The sequence below is a fragment of the Petromyzon marinus genome, chromosome 78, assembly GCF_048934315.1.
Source record: "Petromyzon marinus isolate PM22_M1 ecotype Great Lakes invasive population chromosome 78, UKy_Petmar_22M1.pri1.0, whole genome shotgun sequence".
NCBI lineage: Eukaryota > Metazoa > Chordata > Hyperoartia > Petromyzontiformes > Petromyzontidae > Petromyzon > Petromyzon marinus.
The window spans coordinates 2000825-2023049 of NC_133744.1; the positions used below are offsets into that span (position 1 = coordinate 2000825).

Here is a 22225-nt window from a genome sequence, read left to right on the forward strand (position 1 = left end):
GATCTGGGCCCGTTCAGGCGTGCCCACTCAGTATGCGGGGAGTTTGATGGGCCTGGGCTGCACCGGTGTCAATTTGGTGCTTAACGAGGTCTGTCCGGCCCACATCTGAATCGTGCTCACTGAACACGTCGGCGTACCCCCGCAATAACCCGCGCAGCTGATCGGCCTCCCCCTTAGGTAAATCTGCCCAAGGTACATGTAACGCGTCGCGCAAGGGGACGACCTCGGCTCGGGGAGTCGGGCCGACTCGCCAGGTCAGGTCCTGCTTTGTCCTTGGGGCGACCAGGGTCCTCAGTTCAGAGGGCAAACACCGAGTCGTTGGAGTGGCGCGCGTGCAGGGGGTGTATGGTGGCTACCGGGGTGCGTTGTCGTAGCAACGCCGGGGTACTGTGGGGGTTAAACACCCGCGTGAACAGTCGGCCCCCGTCTGCGTTGACCAGCGTGGCTGACCCTACGACTCCGTACCGCGCTGCCAACTCTGGGTGAGGAGTCAGCATTACCTCGCCCGATGGTCGGTGCGCGGGGTCAGCGGAGGGTGTCGCCACAGGCACCAGCATCTCGGCGAGCGGGCCGATGGTGACGGCCGACACCAGGGTAGCGGCCACGGGTGTGAAGCTTGGGCGATCCGGCTCTTGTCCCAGGAACGGAATCCGTTCCCCGCTGCTTTCCACCGTGGCGCATCGCTGGCGGGGCTGCACGTTGAGTCCTAGTTTCTCCAGGAGGTCCGTACCTTGCAATACACTCGTGGCACAACACACTCGAGACGTAGAATTCCTGGGTGCACGTCTGGTGTCCGAGGCGGACCTCGAGGGAGATCCTTCCCAGCAGCCCCATCCCGGCTCCGCTCGCCGTGTGCAGCGGGCGATGCGGGGCCTGCAGGCGGCCCACGTCCACCCCGAGCACGCTGCAGTGCGCGGCGCTCACGAGTGAGGCCACCGCCCCCGTGTCCAGTAGAATCCGGGAGCGCTGCCCGTTCACCTGTCCTTCTACCAGCGACGTGGCCCCCGTGATTCCCGCCACCAGCTCCCGTAGCCAGTCGCCCGTCCTCACCGCGTCCTTGGGTGTTGTGGTCGGAATCTGTGTGGGGGTCACTCTCTCACCATTATTACTATCGTCGTTTTGTGTCGGGACCACGTCGATTGCACCCCTAGATGGTCCACTCTCTAGGGGGCGTTGGCGTTTTAACCCTGGCGCGTTTCTAGCACGGGCGATCTGAGGGCAGTCTCTCACGAGATGCCCTCGATGGTCGCACAGGTAGCATGCCCGGGGGGCGGTCCCATAGGAGGTCCCCTGCCCATCCCTTCTTCCCGTACGCAGCTGTCCAAGGTCGGACTCTAACTGGGACACCCGTCTGGCCAGCCCCCCCACTCTGGAGCGTAGCTCACCCATTTCGGATTGAATGGTCTTCACATTTTTGTTCGCTTCATCCCGTATATCTTTTATACCCGTCTGTATCCCCGCTACCCAGCTCGGGGTTGTCTCGCGGGGCCCCGGAGACTCTCTTGCTCGACCCCTTACCGTGCGGGTGAGTCCCTCCTCTTCCTCCTCCTCTGGGCCCAGGCTCGCGATGGCCCGCTCTCGTCCCAGCCCTCGAAGCTGCGTGCGCTCACTGGCCAGCTCCTCGCACTCGAGTGCGCGCTCGACGAGGGTATTAAAGGGGAGGCTCGTATCGCCCACTTTAGGCTGCCACCACGCGGTGTGGGCTAAACATCGAAGGATTTTGTCGGCGGCCAGCTTTGTCAATCACCTCCGTTGCGAACTCTGGGCAGGCGATCGTGTTAGCGATCGCACGTCTCCAGCGTAATCGCGAAAATCCTCGCCGGGTTGGCGGCGGCGCGCCTCTAAGGCCGTCTTGGCCTGTCTCACATTACGCGTGCTAAAACGCAGGTCGAGATGGTGCATCAACTCTTCCAACTGGGTTTGGGTGCTTGCCGGTAGTGCCTCCACAAAATCAGCTGCCCGCCCGTCTAGATTAATAGTGAGTTGTAGTAACGCCTGCGCGTCCGTCCAACCATTAAGCTCTTTAGCCCCTATGATGTTGCGTGCAAACGCTTTCCACGAAGGGGTCCCTGTGCCTGCAAACACATATCTTATTTTCGTGTGGAGTACTGCGTTTCTCTCCCGTGGAGCTGTGGGGGTTTGTACCACGTCTGACACCAAATTGTTAGGGAGACTGCCCCCCGTCTCCCCGTTCTCCCGTGACCCCCCGTCCTCCTGCTCTCCCCCCTTCGCTGCTGCTCCTCGGGGCACGATTTAACTAGCTGCACTAACCACTTCACAATCACGGCGAGCTACACAGGCTCATGGGTTAACGTGCGCGGCAAGTGCGCACACGTGGGGGAAATTACATACTCGTGCGCAAACACAGAAACCACAGCGCGCAGGCTCGCCACACCACGCACTCCCCTTCGCACTCACAGAGACCACTCGACACGGTTTATACTCTCCTGACCATTTATTATCCGCAAATAAACAAACTAAACTGTGTCAGTGCGGACCAGCAGGACAGGTCTAACCTATCTCTCTACTGCCTGATACTTAATTGGCCTGTCCGTTCTCTATTTTCTCTCAGAATTCGCCCCTTTTGTCTTACCGCTCTTCCTTGTACTTACGGTCCGACCTTGCAGTGATAGAGGTCGCGGAGAGATGATGCTGTAAACGGAATCTGGCTGTTCTCTGCCCCGTCTCACGGACGTGCAAGTAACAGTGAGGTGACGGTTCCTCGATCCCTCCCTCCTGTTGATCCTCAGCGAAAACGGCCCCTTGCTTCCCCAAAGCGTCCCTTTTTATGCTCGCTTCAAAGCCCCCGCGCCGCCGTCCCATTGGCCTCTTATCCAATCCGATCACCTCCCCTCTCTGACGCTCCGCCCCCCCCATTGTTTAACCAAGTGCACCGACTCAATAAGTGAGCCGGTGCCGCATCATCGCCGCCAATCCGCGGTGCATCACGGGTAGAGACGTTAATCCGTGGTGCATCACGGGTAGAGACGTCAATCCGTGGTGCATCATGGGTAGAGACGTCAATCCGTGGTGCACCATGGGTAGAGACGCTAACCCGCGGTGCATCACGGGTAGAGATGTCAATCCGTGGTGCATCACGGGTAGAGACGTCAATCCGCGGTTTACCACGGGTAGAGACGTCAATCCGTGGTGCATCATGGGTAGAGACGCTAACCCGCGGTGCATCACGGGTAGAGATGCTAACCTGCGGTGCATCACGGGTAGAGACGCTAACCCGCGGTGCATCACGGGTAGAGATGCTAACCCGCGGTGCATCACGGGTAGAGACGTCAATCCGCGGTGCATCACGGGTAGAGACGTCAATCCGCGGTGCATCACGGGTAGAGACGTCAATCCGCAGTGCATCACGGGTAGAGACGTCAATCCGCGGTGCACCATGGGTAGAGACGTCAATCCGCGGTGCATCACGGGTAGAGACGTCAATCCGCGGTGCACCATGGGTAGAGACGTCAATCCGCGGTGCATCACGGGTAGAGACGTCAATCCGTGGTGCATCACGGGTAGAGACGTCAATCCGCGGTGCACCATGGGTAGAGACGTCAATCCGCAGTGCACCATGGGTAGAGACGTCAATCCGCAGTGCACCATGGGTAGAGACGTCAATCCGTGGTGCATCATGGGTAGAGACGTCAATCCGCGGTGCATCACGGGTAGAGACGCTAACCCGCGGTGCACCATGGGTAGAGATGCTAGCCCGCGGTGCACCATGGGTAGAGACGTTTAACCCGCGCTGCCCCGCTCCCCACCTGTCTGCTGCTCCGTGTGTGTCCTGGGCATCTCCTCACTGCGGTTCTCAGTGAGTTCGCCGTGGTCATTTAATTTTATTTTGCCTGGGGGGGGGGGGGGGGAGCCTGCCAATTCCCTGACCCTGAGAAACCGTGGAGCACCCCCACGAGGGGGCCTCTCGGGTAAAAACTCAGGGCAGGTGCCCCCCTCCCTCCCCATGAGGCCCTACTTGAGTGTGTGTGTTTAGGTGGGGGGGGGTGGCGGGGGAAGTGCTGTGACGGGAGCCGGGTGGCTTCTCGGTCGCAGCAGCACAGCGACGGCCCCGGTTTCGACGGAGCGGCTTCGCTGTTGTGGCACCACAAATACTCGCAACCCCGCTCCACATCCAACAAATCACCTCCATCATGTTATTATTCAATTCTGAGATGCTCTTTATTTTATTTATCCAGGCATAAGCTGAAAAACAGGTCGTAATTTTTTTTCTTCTTTCCGGCAACGTTTTTGGCAACTCCACCACTGCTGCCTCTGCTGTGAAGATTTCCCGGCTTGATTGGGAAGTTGGTGACTGTGGTCTGGGATGCAGAGGAGACCTCACAGACTCACTTGTCCGCTGTGGTCACTCGCCCTGCTGTTCTTGTTGTTTACGCTGCTTTCGTTTTGGCGACATTTCTTCATTTGGTTATTCATTTTTTTATTTTGCTTGGTAGTCGGGGTTTTTAATTTTCTTGTTAATGGCTGTATACGGGATTTGGGGCCGTCTATAAATGACGTCACGCGATTTTGGACGATTTTTGACCCCTCCCCCCCTCGTCGCAAAAAGTCAGACCCCCCTCAAATATGACGTCACAAAGCTCTGCCTCCCCCCCCCAAAAAAAACATGCTTCAAATCTTTTTAAACTATTGTCAATGTAGTGCGTGTTTAATGTGGCGCTGCACTCTGATGTTGTAGGAGAAAGCATTTATTAAAAAGTCTTTAATTAAGTAGAACGTGTTGTTACATTACACGCTTTTATTTAAATCGCTGTCTGTTGTATCCTCAAATCTTGTAACACAATTTTAACCCACTTCCCAATGTGGTATCGACTGCACACTTGGTATACTTATGTCATACTGATGACAATACTATGTTCTATCATTAAAAATAAAAACAATATCTATTTCTCAACAATATTTTACATGTTATGTTTCGGCTAGGGTCTAATTGTCCACGCTCAACTCACGTTGGCTGTAAATCACCACGGCCCCCTTACATTATGGCAGTGGTTCTTAACCTTGTTGGAGGTACCGAACCCCACCAGTTTCATATGCGCATTCACCAAACCCCTCTTTAGTGAAAAATAAAATGTGATTTTTTTCAAATTCAAGACGTAGATATGTTTTTTACTGGTACACAAAATGAGCCGTGCATGAACATTACCTTGTTCAAAGAATAAAACCAACACAATGCATAAACTCACAACAAATTACATACCTGGAAATCAATGTGACTTCTGCTGTTGCCTTTGAGAGATCAGTTCAGATATGCGTGGCTTCACCTTGGCAAGTGCCACTCTCATGTCATTTTCACAGCAAAGTCTGTTCCTTTTCTTCGTTTTTATGTCCAGCATCCTCGAAAAGGATTGCTCACAAAGATATGTTGTAACAAATGGTATAAAAAAATCCAGGGCTTTCTTAGCAATAACTGGATACTTGTTCATTTGTCGACACCAAAACGTTGAGAGCGTTGTTGTTCTGAAGAGTTGCTGTTGAACCTGGCTCTGCTGAATTTCAATGATTTCGTCGAGGAATTCATCATTGACATCTGCTGTTTCAACAGCAAACGTGAACGGCTGTCTCACCCATGCTGGATATGACACTCTTGTAGGGAAATATCCGTCGAGAGACTTTGCAAGCTCATCTAAGTGCGTGGCAATTGTTTGCTTCAGTTCCGTGGATACAGAAATATCTCCGATTCCAGACACATCTTCGATCTTACTTGCACAGTCGTCCAGAAGCGGGAAGTTTGCGAAGTTATTGTTCTCTGTTCGTCGTTTCCATAACGGTAGCTTTTTTTGAAAAGCCTTCAGGTGTTCTTCCGCTTCCATGATATTGACTCCACCACCCTGCATCTACTGATTGAGATGATTGAGAGCTGCGAATATATCAGCCATGTACGCTAAAATGAGAATGAACTCAGGATTTTTGAAGCAATCTGCATGGCAGTGTTGGTGCTCTTGCAAAAACAGGGCTAATTCCACACGCATGGCAAAAACACGATTCAGCACCTGTCCCCGGGATAACCACCGAATATTAGAATGGAGCAGAAGTACCTCAAATTCAGAGCCCATTTCTTTACACAGCTCACTGAAGATGCGGTGCCTCAGAGCACTTTTTCGCACATAGTTCACACATTCCACCACAGTTTTTAATACTTCTGCCATTTTTGGAGGTAAGGTTTTTGTTGCCAACGCATGCCTGTGCAGAATACAATGCGTCACAATGATGTGTGGTGCATCGGCCTTTACTAGCGCACCAAAACCAGACTTTCTTCCCAGCATGACTGGAGCTCCGTCCGTACAAACTGCAGAAACCATATCCCATGAAAGATTGTTGTCTATGAAGAAGTCATCCACAAGCTTCTTCACATCGGCTGCCTTCGTTGTTGTTGTAAGAGGCTTACAAAATAAAAACTCTTCTTTTATCATGTTGTCTTTCACATAGCGTACAAAAACATCAAGCTGGCTTAGATCAGAAACGTCTGTGGTTTCGTCGAGTTGAAGGCTGAATTTTGCCGGGCTTGAAATCAGATCCGCGACTACTTGAGCCAAGATGTCTTTACTCATGTCTTCTATTCTGTCACTGACGGTGTCATTTGAAAGGGGAATTTGGGATAATTTACCTTCGGCCGCTGTTCCGAGTATCAGATTCGCCATCTTTAATGCAGCTGGTTTCACAAGTGTTTCACCAATGGTGTGTGGCTTGCCCTGCTTTGCGATCAGGTAAGCAACTTCGTACGATGCTGTCAGGATCGGTTTGTTAACAGGTACAAATCCAAGAGCAGGCAGAGTGGCCCTTTCATCGAATCTGGCTCTCTTCACCCTGAATTCAGCAAGTGTTGTGTTCTTGTATTCCCCGTCTCCATGCAGCTTCAAGAAGTGTTCCTTTAGTTTTGCCGGTGCAAGACTAGAGTTGCTCAACTTGGCGTTGCAAATCATGCAGATAGGACGCTCACTCCCATCACGTTCCGTGATACATGAGAATCCATGTTGTACATATTCGTCCGACCACTTTCTTCTTTTGCCCGACATAGTTAGTATGGATAAAATATTAAAGAAATCACACGACGTACGACAACAACAGTCACACGTTGACTACTGAGTACGCACTAAATTCCCCGCAGCGCTGATTGGCCAAGCAGTGTAGCATGATCATCTGCAGCCAGTGATGGCCAAGCGGGCCGTGTGTGTCATCACAAATTTACACAATAATTCAAGTGTGTCCGGACCTCCGTGGCGGGGGCTCTGCCGAACCCCTGAGATCGACTCACCGAACCCCTGGGGTTCGATCGAACCCAGGTTAAGAACCACTGCATTATGGCAAGCTTCGGGGCCACTTCCTGGAGTCGTGGAGTTCTGCCATTACCCGTACGGTACATTTAATTAAAACGTGTTTTTAAAAAAAGTATAAAAAATATTACTTATCTATTTATTTAAAGTTACGCATTTTGATGTGACGTCACATTTCTCAACCCCCCCCACCCACCCACCTCGTCACACATCGTCACAAATGTCTGACCCCTCCCTAGGTGCGTGACGTCATTTATGGACGGCCCCTTTGGTCCTTTAACAATAATTAAAGTACAACGCTGCGACATGCTATGAATGACGCGACGTAAAATAACCATTACTACTTACAATTATCATTACGCTGGAAATTACGACAGCATCGTCAGGAGATCTGCCAGCATTGTTCTGTTTGTAATCAACCAGCGATGATGCAGGTCATTAACTCGATTCGTAAACGTCAACTAGTGGGTCTTCTCCCCAACTCACAACCGGTGGTGCTGCTGCTGCTGCTGAAGTCACTAGTTGGCACCTTTTGTTCCACGCGACAAACCGCACTTATTGGCTGTCGAGTGATGGTGGTGGGTTCATTTACGCGATCTGACCCAGGCACCTTGGATTATGAACACGCGCACGTCCGTCCGCTCCACTCGTTTCATTCTCTGCTTTCATTTCCGTTCAAGGTTGAAGCAATCACTTCTCTATACACAAATTCAGAATTATATCCCCGCACTCGATGTTACCTCCCTCGCCTGGTATACAGGAGGTCGTGGGTTCGATCCCGACCCTGATGACGCCTGCTGCTGCTGTATATTTCGAGTTTGCGCGTCTCGCTCTCCCCGCGATGGTCACTGCGTGGATGTCTCCAGGTCCTCCGGTTTTACCTCCACATTTAGAATCAAAATCACGCGTTAGCAGGAATTTGCCTGTCACTATAAATTTCTACGTGATGACGATAGGCCACTTCGTTGAGCTATCATTCATGATGGCCGGGTTGCTTCTGAAAGAGAGCTGCACGCTAGCTCAGTGGGCCTTACACCTGGTGACATAAACAAATAGTCTCAGTTGAGTGAACCCCCAACTCCGAAAAAGACTCCGAGGCAAATTTTTATTTTGTCAATCGTCAAGCAACACAAGCACGGACAACGAATAGGCCAGGCACGTTGTGGAAATCATCGCACTGTGAAATGTACCATAAGTAGAAGAAAAGATCGATATTGCACTGAGCCTTACAGATAAGGCTTATCCCCTATTCGACCTTCAGCGACGGTCAGCGCAAACATCTCATCTCGGGACTAAATTACTCCCAGGTGGTGTGCCCGGTTCTCACTGTAGCCGAGTGGAATTGGGTCGTACGCAGACACGGCCCAAACACATCACAACACAAACATGAATAAGTACATTAAAATAACTCAAATCACATAGCATGGGAGATTGGGAGAGGTTTTATCACGTAGCTTTTCTTTGGTATGGTTTTACGGTGTCAACGCATTAGGAGTTCAGCGAAATGGCTCCACTTTGAATTGGCAACGCATTGCTTAGAAAGCGGTGGAAATCCACGTTACAGCGAGTGGGTTGCCGCGGTGTCTAGATGTTAACTCCCTCGCCTGGAATGCAAGAGGTCGTGCGTTCGATCCAGACTCTGATGCCTGTTGTATATTTGGAGTCTGCGTCTCTCTCTCCCCGTGGTGGTGACTGCGAGGTTTTTTTCCCAGGTCCTCCGGTTTTTTCCCCTCCACATTTAGAATCAACGTCACCACGCGTCGAGAGAACGTCTGCTGCGGAAATTTCCACGCGCCGACGATGATATCAGTCACTTCGTTCAGCTGCTATAATTTGTGATGGCCAGGCTCACTTCTGAAAAAGAGCTACATACATCAGTGGGAACCTGAGCTGGTTAAATAAAAAAAATTGTTTAGTATTAGTTTAGTTAGCTCAACGAAGTGGCTTATCATCATCGCGTGAACCAAGGCCGTAAGCCATGGAGTCAACATTGGGAGGGACCAAATCTTCCAGGGTGTCTGGGGGTCCAATATCTAAATTTGAAAACTAATTTCCTGCCGAAAATATAAAAAAAATCACTCACACATGGGATGGACTTTTTATAAATTTTGTACAACGTTTAATAGTGTATTGTATTACATTGCTCTGTTTTAAATTTTTTTTACCATTTCTTGTTTCATTGCATGTAATGGCAGAGATTAGGGATTAATCAAGTGCAACCATAACCACAATCATATAAACATAAATCTATGCATTGTTATATGAAGACAAGTCCAGATATTGTGGCCAAGGTTTAGCAAATTGTTTATTTATTTATTTACATAGCATAGCAATTGTTTTTTTATAGCAATATATTGGGGGGGGGGCATTTTGATATTTTAATATTGGGGGGGGGGGATGTGTCCCCCCCCCCCAATATATATTATAATTACGGCCTAGGCGTGAACACATAGAGACGTTGATTCTAAACGTGGAGGGAAAAACCGGAGGACCCAGAGAAAAATCCACGCAGTGACCACCACGGGGAGAGAGAGGCGCAGACGCCAAATATACAGCAGCGGGCACCGCTAGGGTCGGGATCGAACCCACGAGCATCTGCACTCCAGGCGAGGGAGATGACATCTCGTTCATTCGGCTGATGGGATGTGTCAGACACGGGTGCATTGATTAAATATAATTTTACTTTACGTTGTGGTATAATCAGACGTGCATTGGCTTATTTATTGGTTATCCAGACCGTCATTGTTACCGCTACTCTTCTTGTGATCCAGCAGCGTTTGTATGTATGTTGTACATGTGTGTGTGTGTTGTACAGTAAAATCTTGAATTGCGAGCATAATTCGTTCCGGAAACGTGTTTGTAATCCAAAGCACTCGTATATCAAAGCACAGTTGTGATCACGTGACGCTCGGCAAAGCGTATACGTACTACTCGTATTGCAAGACCCTCGCTTGCTTTATCAAATTAATATTTATTTTAAAAAAATGTGCTCGTCTTGCAAAACACTCGCAGACCAAGTTACTCGCAATCTAAGGTTTTAACTGCATTATGTATGTTGTATGTTATATGTATGTATGTTAACTTCTTTGGCACCGCGTGCATAACCATCCGTGCTGCTAATCGTAGGTGGGTGTGGGAAGAGGACAACAAACTGAACAACAACAAGCAGCAGTTCTAAAGAAAGGGTTTTGTCAATCTCGACGTTGAATTTAAAAGTGCAGCATAGCCCCCTGTGCCTTCCTACTATCGGAAAGGGGAGGCGTTCCGGGCAGCCGCAGAAGTGCTTCCGAAAGCGCCGCGAGACGATGACCACGAGAGTTGGCGTGGTGACCGTTTATGCTCCTTGACGAGGCGTTGTTGTGGCGAGCACTTTGCGTGTGCAATGAGCACCACTTTTTATCATGGATTCGCCCTGCAACCAGACGCCAAACATTATCTGACTACGCCATGCGGAGTCAGATAGTAGCGAGCCGCAATAATCGAGTCTTGGTTCGAAACTACCACCCGTGTTGGCTACGTCCCGACTGCGATTGTTACAGACCACTTTAGAGCTTATTGGTCACCCCGTGCCCCTTATAAATCTCAACGTTCATCCTGCAAAGTCCCATCACAAGGGAGAGACACACAAATAGACATTTCGATTTTTTTTGCCCGTGTTGAAACGGCTGTACGCCGTATGGACCTAAAAACCCAATTTCCCCTGCACAAGAATACGGGGTAAACCGTATAGGTTGACACAGTGTGTTAGTCCGTCGGCCAATCGGTTTTCCAGGGTATAGACGAGGTCGTGGGTCCGATCCTGACCATGACGATGGCTGCTGCTGCTGTATATCTGGAGTCTGCGTCTCTCTGTCTCTCTTTCATCATCACGACGGTGGCGAGAAGTTCACTAGCTCGCCGGGTGTACAGGAGGTCGTGGGTCCGATCCTGATCCTGACCTTGGCGATGGCTGCTGCCGCTACTGTATATCTGGAGTCTGCGTTCCCACGCGTTTAGAGTATTTGGCTGCTCCTATCAATATGTTCACGGGATGACGATATCAGCTGCTTGGTTGAGCGGAGATCATTTGTGATGGGCAGGGTCGCTTCTGAAGAAGAGCGACGACACAGCAGCTCGGTGGGGCCGTACACGTGCTACAATAAACAAACATAGTTTGAGCTGAAAATGTTAACGTGGAATTGTATTGAGGGACTATTCGGAATCGGCTTGTCGGAGGAATTCAATGAGCTGTAAAGCTCTTTTTCACAGATGTCCAGCAGAGGGACTTGCAGTACGTCTTGGGGATAAAGTTGGTCTCATCTACACTTTTTAAATCGTCGTCATCATCATATTCATTGCTTCAGAACTGCTGTTAATTGTTGGTGTTGTTAAAGTTTTGTTTTCCTTCCGCGCACCTCCGATCAGCGCGGTTGGCTACATTCGGTGCCAACGAAGTTTAACATACATACAACATACACACCACTATACACTACACTCTATGTACAACACATACGTAAAACATGATTACACTTTACACACACGATAAATATACTTGTGCTCTCGTGTCAAAGCAGGGTAACGAAGATCACCGGAGCCTTCTTTGTAGCCCCGGCTGCCTGTGAATGAGAATGTTGTGAAAGCGTTTATGTCAACATCATTCTGTTTAAATTATTATTTAAAGCTTTCGTGACTGCAGTAATTAATATTCTTAGCTCTTTAGGTAAAGTCACGTTGAAGGGAAACAATAAAATAATAAAATATATATAAAACAATAAAAATTCTCACGACGTTTCGACCATAACACAAACGGTCATCATCAGGTGTGAAAACCAACGGGTTTTTTATGTATCTCTACGGGTCTCTGTGTTTCTGTGGGTCTCTATGGGGTTCGGTGTCTCTGTGGGTCTCTGTGGGTCTCTATGTGTCTCTATGCATCTCTATGGGTCTCTATTGGTCTCTATGGGTCTCTGTGGGTCTCTATGGGTCTCTATGGATCTTTATGAGTCTCTGTGGGTCTCTATGCGTCTCTATGCATCTCTATGCATCTCTGTGTATCTCTATGGGTCTCTTTTATTTCTGTGGGTCTCTATAGGTGTCTCTGTCTCTGCGGGTCTCTACAGATCTTTGTGAGTCTTTGTAGGTCTCTGTGGGGCTCTGTGGGTCTCTATGCATCTCCATGCGTCTCTATGGGTATCAATGGGTATCTATGCATCTGTGGGTCTCTAACTGTCTCTGTGTATCTCTATGTATCTCTATAGGTCTCTACGTATCTCTATATGTCTCGGTGTATTTCTATAGATCTCTATATATCTCTGTGTCTCTCTGTGCTATGAGTTGCTTGACTGAGATGACTGAAATGACTGGCCGATACACCACCTGTGCCCCCTACTGTGCCAACCTGCTGTGTTTTAGCCACCCGGCGCTCCGCTCGTTGTTGTGAGCATCGCTCCCCGGCCCTCCATTGTTGTTGGAGGACGACTGCCTCCAACTACCCAGTAGCGTCCTTCACGAGCCTCCTCCACAGAGGCCAATCTTGACACGGCTGGTATCAGTCATCAGCAAGTCCACTCAGGTCCACATCCTCTTGTGCCACATCAAACCCATATCTTCTCTAGCCCGTGCCACGCCCATTTAGCCCCCTCTATCCGGCCAAACAAAATATATTTAGGCATGCGTGTAACATGACCCAGCCAATACAGCCTTGCTTGCCGGAGCTCACCGATCTTTAAAGAATATGTGAGCTCCCCACACAATCCAGCATGGTTAAACCCAGGATGGATCGTAGTTAGGCTAGCCTAAATGTTTCTAACCAGCGAAGATGTTTCAATAGGGCGGGTCCACGTTTCACAAGCACAGAGAAGGGAGGGCAAGACCGTGGCCGAGAAGACCCGAAGCTTTGTGCAGAGCGACAGACCAGGTAGCTTCTAACAGTGTGGTATGCAGCCAATGGAAAGATAATGCCGCTCGACTGATTTGAGGTGAGACCTCTGCTTTCAAACCGGAGCTGGTCATGAGCACACTTCCCAGGTATGGAAAACTCTCCAATCTCTCCATAATTGCCCCATCACCAATGAGGAACTGAGGGTGTGGAGTGTTTGATGGCACAACATACCCAGGCAGGTGTTTAGTTTTGGTGGGGCTGATGGTAAGGCCCCACCTTTTCATGGCACACTCCGGGTTCAGCAGCAGCACCTCCAACTGCTCCTCTGAGTGAGCAGCAATCGCCAAGTCATCAGCATACATAACGTTGATGATCCTCCCATTGTATCTGTACAGGATGGAAATTCCTCCTGTACAGCCATCGAAGGCTTCACGAATTATGTGGTCAAAAAATATTTTAAATAATGTGGGAGCTAGAGGACAGCCTTGTCGCACCCCAAGGTGTACAGGGAATGGCTCTGACTCCCAGCCACGTAGTTTTACCTGGGCCTGCCCACCATCATGAACGTCCTTAATGATTGTGAGCACAGTCAGGGACCCCGGAAGCACGAAGAACAACCCAGAGCCCAGGCCTACTGATGGTATCATAGGCCTTGACCAGGTCAATAAAGCAGAGATGTAGGTCCTGTTGGAATTTCCTACACCTCTGCTGTAGCAGACGGACAGAAAATTTGGCTTCTGTGCAAGACCACCCTTTCCTGAAACTACCTTGGGGCTCAGCAAGCCTCTCCTTCACCCCCATTTTGCCCCGTGATGTTTTCCAGGCTGAGGGATTTCCCCTCCCCCAAGACCTCACAGAAATGGTCAGCAAATCCGCAAAGATGTATTTCCCCTAATGATGGTGATAGGTGTCGTGCTGAAAGTTACTTTTTAAATGGAGTTCAATAGTGATTTGTGATCGCGGACTGCTGAGACAGGCTCCATTTCCTCAGCAACTCGCGACCACCCATCCTTGCAGCGTCTCATGGCTCTCCAAACCTACGAGCGAAAGCTGCGGGAAACCTCTTTCTCCGACGCGGGATGTGAGTTATGCCTGTCGCTTTGCTCAGCCAGCTGAAACACCACCTCCTTCATCGAAAATCTTTGGAAGGCTTAGACCGTGTACCCAAAGAAGCCATTGTAGCTTTATGAGTCACAGTCCTAAACCTTACCCATTTTCCCTTAGCATCAGGAGGAGGGGGACCATGCCAACCCCAACTGCAAGCGATTATTAAATTCTTGCTTGCAAATTTCATCAGCTAGCTGAGATCAAGCTACTGTGGTTTTGAATGGGGTTCCAGATGTACACCTACCACCAAAGTGGAAGAATGGCAAGCGCATCTTACAGATGACAAGCCGATGGTCAGTGGGCAGATCAGCTCCACGGTAGGCGCTGGTGTTAAGGACATTGGCCCGCATCTGCTGTTTTGTCACTATATAGTCTAGCAGATGTTCTTGCTTGGACCCAGTGTGCATCCATGATGTTCTATGGATGCGCCGATGCTGGAACAGCGTGTTGGTAATTACAAGCCCATGGACTGCACAAAAGCCTAGCAGCCTCCTACTGTTGTTGTTGAGCTGATCTGGCCCCATGCCTTCCAATCACTCCAGCCCAGAGGCCAGCATCATGACTCACTCGGGAATTAAAGTCAACCAACAGGATGACTCTATCCCGAAGGGCCACTTTAGCTAGCACCTGTGACAGGAGGTCATATAAGTCATCAGCTTTGCCTGCATACCTCTACTGATGCTCGTATTTGGTGGGGGCAAAAGTACCCACCACAACCATTCCTCACCTCTGGTTGATGGAAAGGTGAGCCCACAGTAGCCTGGGGCTAACAGCTTCCCACATCTCACCGCCATGCTCCTACGCCCCCATAATTATTTTGTTCAAAAGAAGGGCCACACCCTGTTGTTTGGCAGTCTCCTTCCCGGAGTAGAGGATTGTCCACCCCTCATGGTGGCATGAGCCAGGGCCAGTCCACCAGACCTCCTGAATACCACATATATCCAGGCAGTACTGGTCCAGTTTCCAACAGAGGAGTGGCAGCCTCTCCTTCAACAGTGAACATTCGAACAATCCATGTGGCCAGCCGCAGTAGCTTTTTGCGTTTCTGGAGGAATCCCAAGGGTAAGGATTCAGTCTCCTGGCTCTGCAAAATGTTGTTTAGCCAGGAGACGTCATAGACGTCTGTTCTCCCGGGGCCTCCGGCTTAGCTAAATATTTATCACGTGGTTTTGTGGTAATGAATTGAAGGTGGTGGGGTTATCAGCCCCTCACACTCATCTAGAGGCCCCATTTGGCCGCTGTGGTGGCTACAAGCACCATGAGGGGAATAGCCGATTATGGAATTGGCCTCCCCTGCATGGTGTTGCTCACATTCACCACAGCATTACCATCCTCCACACACACACACAGAAGGACACACACACGGACACGTAAAGAGACACATAGAGACACACAGGGGGTCCTTACTTGTTGTCTAGCCATAGGCTGTTCCTCTAGCCAATGGAATCGGCAGCAACAGCAGCAGCAGCAGCCAGTGGGCGTGATGTGACCCTGAAAGGCAAAGATCCCCCGCATAGTAGCCTTTAACGGACTGTAGAGGCAAGGACTGTTATCAAGCAGCACCTATGAAAGTAGTGATGATGATGGTGGTGGCGGTGATTAATTAATTCGAATATTCTTTTGAGTAAAAACTCGCCCCCACTAAAGAGGGCATCACAATACTTTACAGTATGAATTTAACAAAGGTAGTCCTACCTATAAAATCGAGACCTAGAAAAAATATATCAAAATGAAGGGACACACTCAAGGAAAAGCTAAAAAGAAAAAGTGAGTCTTGCAGTTTCCAGAATCGTTCGGTGCTCGGAGCCAATCTGAAGGCCGGTGGAAGAGAGTTCCAGATCTTAGGCGCCACACTCGAGAAGGCACCACTACCGCCCAGTGTAGAGTGAAAAATTCTAGGTTGAGCTAGAAGGGCCTGGCCTGAGGAACTCAAGGCATATCTACCTGATGTCTGGGGGGGCAAACGGGACTGAAGGTACTGAGGACCAAGGCCGTTTTGAGCTTTGTAAGTCATTACAGCTAACTTAGCTGACTGGTAGCCAGTGCAGATCATGGATGATTGGTTTTATGTGCTCGGCATAGTTAACACGTCTAAGCATGAGGGCAGTCGCATTCTGCAGCAGCTGCAGTTTTTGAACCTCAGGGCCCTGAGGTCTCCGGAATACCAAGGGGTGCTTGTGGTAACTTGAGCATGAAGATGGCGGCGAGAAGCAAGATCATACAGATCGGAGCACTAAATTGTACTTATCAACACTTTCATTGATGGTCCCACTGTCACAATACATAAGAGCAAATATGGGCCGATAAGGCGTCATGAAATCCAGATCATAAATTACCCTGCGATTAGTCCATAGTGTGGATGAAAATGGAAAGGCCCCAACTGAGACCCCCTAGGGTGAATGCTAGGTCTATCATGTGGCCGTGATCATGGGTTGGGCCCTGAATAAACTGAGTAAATCCCATGGAACCCATGGTATCCAAAAGGTATGTAGCCAAACTGTTAGATGGGTCATCAATCCATCTATTGAAATCTCCCAGCACAACTCTATGAGGGAATTCCAGAAACAAGGGAGAGATTACCTCAGACAGCTGAGACATCTGTAAACAAGGGTGAAATACAGGCTCTGATTCTAATTCAGGGCACGATCATGTATTCGAATGACCCAACTATGGGACCACGGCACATATGAGACCAGTCTGAAATATCACCGCCATCTCTCTTTTTACCTGGTCTGGGAATATGCAATATTGAATACCCATCTGGGACTAAATCAGTCAAAGGTTGGTCGACTCCAGGTCGAAGCGAGGTTTCAGTAATACGAGCTAGGCATAGACAGTGCATAGCAATCTTATCATGTACTAAAGTGGCGCACTGCATGACCGACCTGCATACCCAGAGCAGCCACTGCAGCTGCATGAGCCACAGTCCTGAACCTCACCTATTTCCCCTCGACATCAGGTGGGGGGGGGGACGATGCTAACCCCAGCTGCAAGCGATGATGAAACTCTCGCTTGCAACTTCCATTAGCTAGCTGAGACCAGGTCACTGTGGGTTTTAATGGGGTCCTAGATGAACACCCACCACTGGAGTGGAAGAATGGCAGGCGCATCTTACAGATGACAAGCCTATGGTTAGTGGGTAGTGTCTAGGACATGGGCTTGCATCCGCTGTTCCATCACTATATTGTCCAGCAGATGTTCTTGCTTGGACCCGGCGTGCATCCATCATGTTGCGTGGGATGCAGCGATGCCGGAACAGAATTTTGATAATTACAAGTCAATGGTCTGCACAGAAGTATAGCAGCCACCTACCATTGTATTTTAGATGATCTGGCCCATGCCTTCCAATCACTACAGCCCAGGTGCCAGTGTTATGACCCATTCGGGCATTAAAGCCACCCACCAGGATTACTATCCCGAGGGGTCACTTTAGCTAGTAGCTTTGACTGCAGGTCATAGCAGGTATCGTACTTATAAGCCTTGACTACATCCCTCCACTGATGTTCATCTTCGGTGGGGGCATAAGTAACCACCACCACTCCTTGCTCTCGTTAATGGGAAGGTGAGCACAGAGTAGCCTGGGGCCTGATGCTTCCCACACCTCACCGCCACGCTCAGATGTCCCCTTCATTCTTTGTTCAGGAGAGCCACTATTGTTTGGCAGTCTCCTGCCCCTAGTGGAGGACTGTCCACCCCTCATGGTGGCAGGAACAAGAGCGAGTCCACTGGACCTCCTGTATTCCACAAAGGTCCAGGCAGTATCGTTCCAGGTTTAGTTCGACATTTTTTTATGTAGATTACTGGTAGTTGAATTCAAGATGGAGTTGTTACCAGCCCCTTGCACCAGTGGCAATGTTTACTACACACCGCTAAACCGGGTACTCATTTGAGGCTGAGTCGACCAAGGAGGCCCAGAAACGGTTCAAATAATCGTCACTGGTGTTGGTCATGAGCGGAAAACGAACTCGGGTCACCGCTACCCCCACCACCACCACCACCACAATCACCACCATCGCCATTACCACCACCACTGTCCCAACCACCATTACCATCACAGTCAGGGGTGCCACGGTGGCTAGCAGATGTTAACTCTCTCGCCTGCTGTATATTTGGAGTTTGCGTGCCTCTCTCCTCGTTGGCATGTGGATTTTTCTCCGATTCCTCCAGGTGTTCCCCTCCACGTTTAGAATCAACGTCACACGATTAGTCATTTGGCTGCTATACACTTCCACATATTTCTAAACGCGGACGGAAAAAACCGGAGGACCAGGAGACAAACCACACCGACTAGCACGGTTGGCTGTGTACGGCACGAAAGAAGTTCGACTTACAACATCACACGACACGCCACTTCGTTGAGCTATTAATTTGCGATGGCCCAGGGTGGCTTCTGAATAAAAGTTAATCGCAGCTCAGTGGGGCCTTACGCTTTGGTAAAAAGAAAACGAAATTTGTCATCAACAAATGTTACGGGAAATGAGCACGGGAAGTGGCAGCAGATGCCTCTACGCGATAAGAATGCTCGAGTCCATGACAAGTCAAACCGCCGAACCTCCCACCACCAGTGACTTTTGAAACACCCCCAAAACCCACTGAGGGGTTTTTTTCCCCCAAGCAGGAAAAAATATTTATAGAACCGAAACCAACTTCCTCTTTCACCACGTCGAAAGGCCAAAATGAACTCCGGGCAAGCAAACTTGATTATGAAGCTAACGGTTACTTAACTAAAAACTCCGCAATAGAGAAATGGGGTTTTAAGGGACACTTCTTCGTCCTCCTGGCCCTGATTCCAGTCAATCTTTGTGTATCCTAAATGAAAACTTATTACAACTCGACATTGTTTTTTTGTCACCGGGTGTAAGGCCAACTAAGCTTCTAGTTTATTTTTCAGAAGCGACCTTTCAAAAATGGCTTTCACAAATGGTAGCTAAACGGAGTGGCTGATATCCTCATCATTGCATGGAAATTTATAGCAGTGGCCAAATACTCTAAACGCGTGGTGACGTTGATGCTAAATTATTAGGGGGAAAAACCGGAGAACCCGGACAAAAATCCACGTGACCATGGGGAGAGAGAGACGCGGACTCCAAATATACAGTAAGCGTCAAGGTCGGGATCGAACCACCGACGACCTCTTGTATTCTAGGCAAGGTAGTTAATGTCTCACAACTGTGGCTAAACGCATAGATACTTTATCAGGCGTGGTGCTGGCCACCCACCCCCTCGTGTTCCACAGTGTCGGCCTTCATAGGCGCTGCTGCTCACTACTACTAACAACACTTAAGGCTACAAAGGGGATCTTTGTCTCTGTAGGCAGATGTAGCACCGCAGTGAAATGAGCTTTCACTCACCATTTCCTTTGTTGCCAGCATCTCTCTCTGTAGACACAAACACAGACAGACACACATCATGCACACAGAGACACATCGCGTGGACAATGAATCACACGGAGTAGCCATCGCAAAGTCTCGTTCAGATGATGCTGGATGCGATTACCAGTGAAATGTCACTGTACTCAAATTGTAAATGTTGTGGATTTATTCTCCAACACACCGGTGGGTTGAAGTAATAACTAATTGACGCGTTGTTCACGTGAAAAACCTTACTGGCTGTGTTGGGTGGTGGAGGGTTACGACACATTTATACTTACGCCATCTAACCCAAAAACCTTTTATAATGAATAATATTGGTTGTGAAAGCCTAGGTGTTAAACTATCTGTGTGTCTGTGTGTGAGTCACAAACACACTGTGAACTTCCCTGCTTCAGCCCAGTTTGCGTGATGGATGGACACATCTGGAGGCCATTACAGAGAACAGTGGCGCAGTCATCCAAGGCAAAATCTGGTCTCTGCCTAAAACCAAAACGACGAACTGGTTTTATTTCACCAGGTGTAAGGCCCCACTGAGCAAATGTGTAGCTCGTTTTCAGAAGCGACCCTGGGCCATCGCAAATGATGGCAGCTTAACGAAGGTGGCTTCAAATCTAGGTTGAAGGTGGCTTGTCATGTCAGAGTCAGAATGTTTATTTAGACTGCAGGAGGAGGAATCCGAGGAGCTATAAAGTTATTGTCACAGATGTCTAGTAGGGGCACGGGGTAAGAACGTTACAACAACAAATACACGATGCACAATCACGATAGGAGTGCAAAGTACAAGAAAGGAAAACGAATCATCCAAACACAAACAGATACAACACTAAACCATTCCCATCGTAGCAGGCAAAGCCCACTTAGTTCTTAATTTATTTTTTAGAAGCGACCTGGCCATCACAAATGATAGCTCAGCAAAGTGGCTCCTTGTAACCGCGAGGTCAATTTACAACAGAGGTCAAATACCCTAAACACGTGGCGACGTCGATTCTGAAGTCGAGGGTAATAAGTAATATTTAAACATAATTTTGTTTAAACACGTTTTAATTGTATTGTCATCAGTATGACATAAGTATACCAAGTTTGTAGTCGATACCACATTGGGAAGTGGGTTAAAATTGAGTTACAAGATTTGAGGATACAACAACAACAACAGACAGAGTGAGTTAAATAAAAGCGTGTAAAAACCGGAGGGCCCGGAGAAAAATCTATGCGACCATGGGGAGGGAGACATGCCAACTCAAATATACAGCAGGTATCAGGGTCGGGATCGAACCCACGACCTCCTGTATACCAGGCGAGGTAGTTAGCGTCTCGCCAGCGTTAAGGCAGCCAGCCTGCTAGCTTGGTGGTTGGGTGACCCATGAGGTCTCAGGGTGTGCGGTTTGGCCTTGAAATTATGTCGAGGACACCTCCAATTATGATGGTTGGCTAGGTACGGTGCAAAATAAGTTCAACACACATACATAGACTCACATCGAGACCCATAGACTCATCACACAGGGAGCCATAGACTTGCACAGATACCCATAAACTCACACAGAGACCCATAGACTCACACAAATAACCAGACGCACAGTGTGAGGCACAGACTCACACAGAGACCCATAAACTCACACAGAGACTCATAGTTTGTTGTTCTTTACCTCGCATCTCCAATTAGCACGGTTGGCTACGTACGGTGATAAATAAGTTCAATATACATACGTACGTACAAAACATACAGTTGTGTTTATTACATGGAGACAAACGTGGGAAGGAGAGGCTACGATGTGAGTGTGTATTTATGTTTGCGTAGTGCTGTGTTGAAACTGGGCATCACTCACCGCTTCCTTTGCGGGAGGAATCTTTCTCTGTAAACAGAAACACATCGGAGACACATCACGTGGACGGTAAATCACGCGGCATACCCATAGGACAATTCAGTTCGGTTTCTTTAAAATTAATTTGTGCAGCCTTGCCTGCCAGAGTAGCTCACCAATGGGAATGTGCCCACATCATTCAAGGATCTGTGAGCTCCGCACACAATCCAGCCTGGTTAAACCCAGGATAGATCATAGGCAGGCCAGCCTGAATGTTTATAACCAGTGCAGATGTTCCATTAGGGAGGTTCACGTTTCACAAGCACAAAGGGAGGGCATGACCGTGGCTGAGAAAACCCGAACCTTCGTGTGGAGCGACAGACCCCAGGTAGCTTCTACACAGCGTTATGCAACCAGTCAAAAGATAATGCCACTCGACTTATTCGAAGTGAGATCTCTACTGTCAAAATGGAGCTGGCCATAAGCACACTGCCCAGGTATGGAAAATTCTCCACTCATCAAAAAATAGGGAGTTGAGGAGGTGGAGTATTTGATGACACAAAATACCCAGGCAGGTGCTTAGTTTTGGTGGGGCTGATGGTAAGGCCCCAAAACTCTGAGGGGCACGCTCCAGGTTCAGCAGCAGCGCCTCTAACTCCTCCTCAGGTGGGCAAAGACAAAGAACCCCTATATATACTTAACATACTGTTGGGGCAAGTGCTGTTAGTGAGCACCTAGGAAGTGGGCACACACACCCAGACACCCATTCACTCACCCACACACTCTATGAGTCTC

General features: G+C 49.1%; 1 protein-coding gene across 1 annotated transcript in view; it reads right to left on the bottom strand.

The window, feature by feature from the left end:
* Window positions 1–8378: 8378 nt before the first annotated feature.
* LOC142907360 (myelin protein zero-like protein 1) overlaps window positions 8379–22225 on the bottom strand; it is a 36872-nt gene continuing 23025 nt past the window's right edge. The window contains exons 5-8 of the mRNA XM_076056794.1: window positions 21455–21481; window positions 19611–19637; window positions 15667–15750; window positions 8379–11887 (exon numbers count right to left, since the gene is read on the bottom strand). Of these exons, the coding sequence (XP_075912909.1) occupies window positions 15674–15750; window positions 19611–19637; window positions 21455–21481 (131 nt within the window). The 3' untranslated portion in view covers window positions 8379–11887; window positions 15667–15673. The remainder of the gene's footprint in view (window positions 11888–15666; window positions 15751–19610; window positions 19638–21454; window positions 21482–22225) is intronic.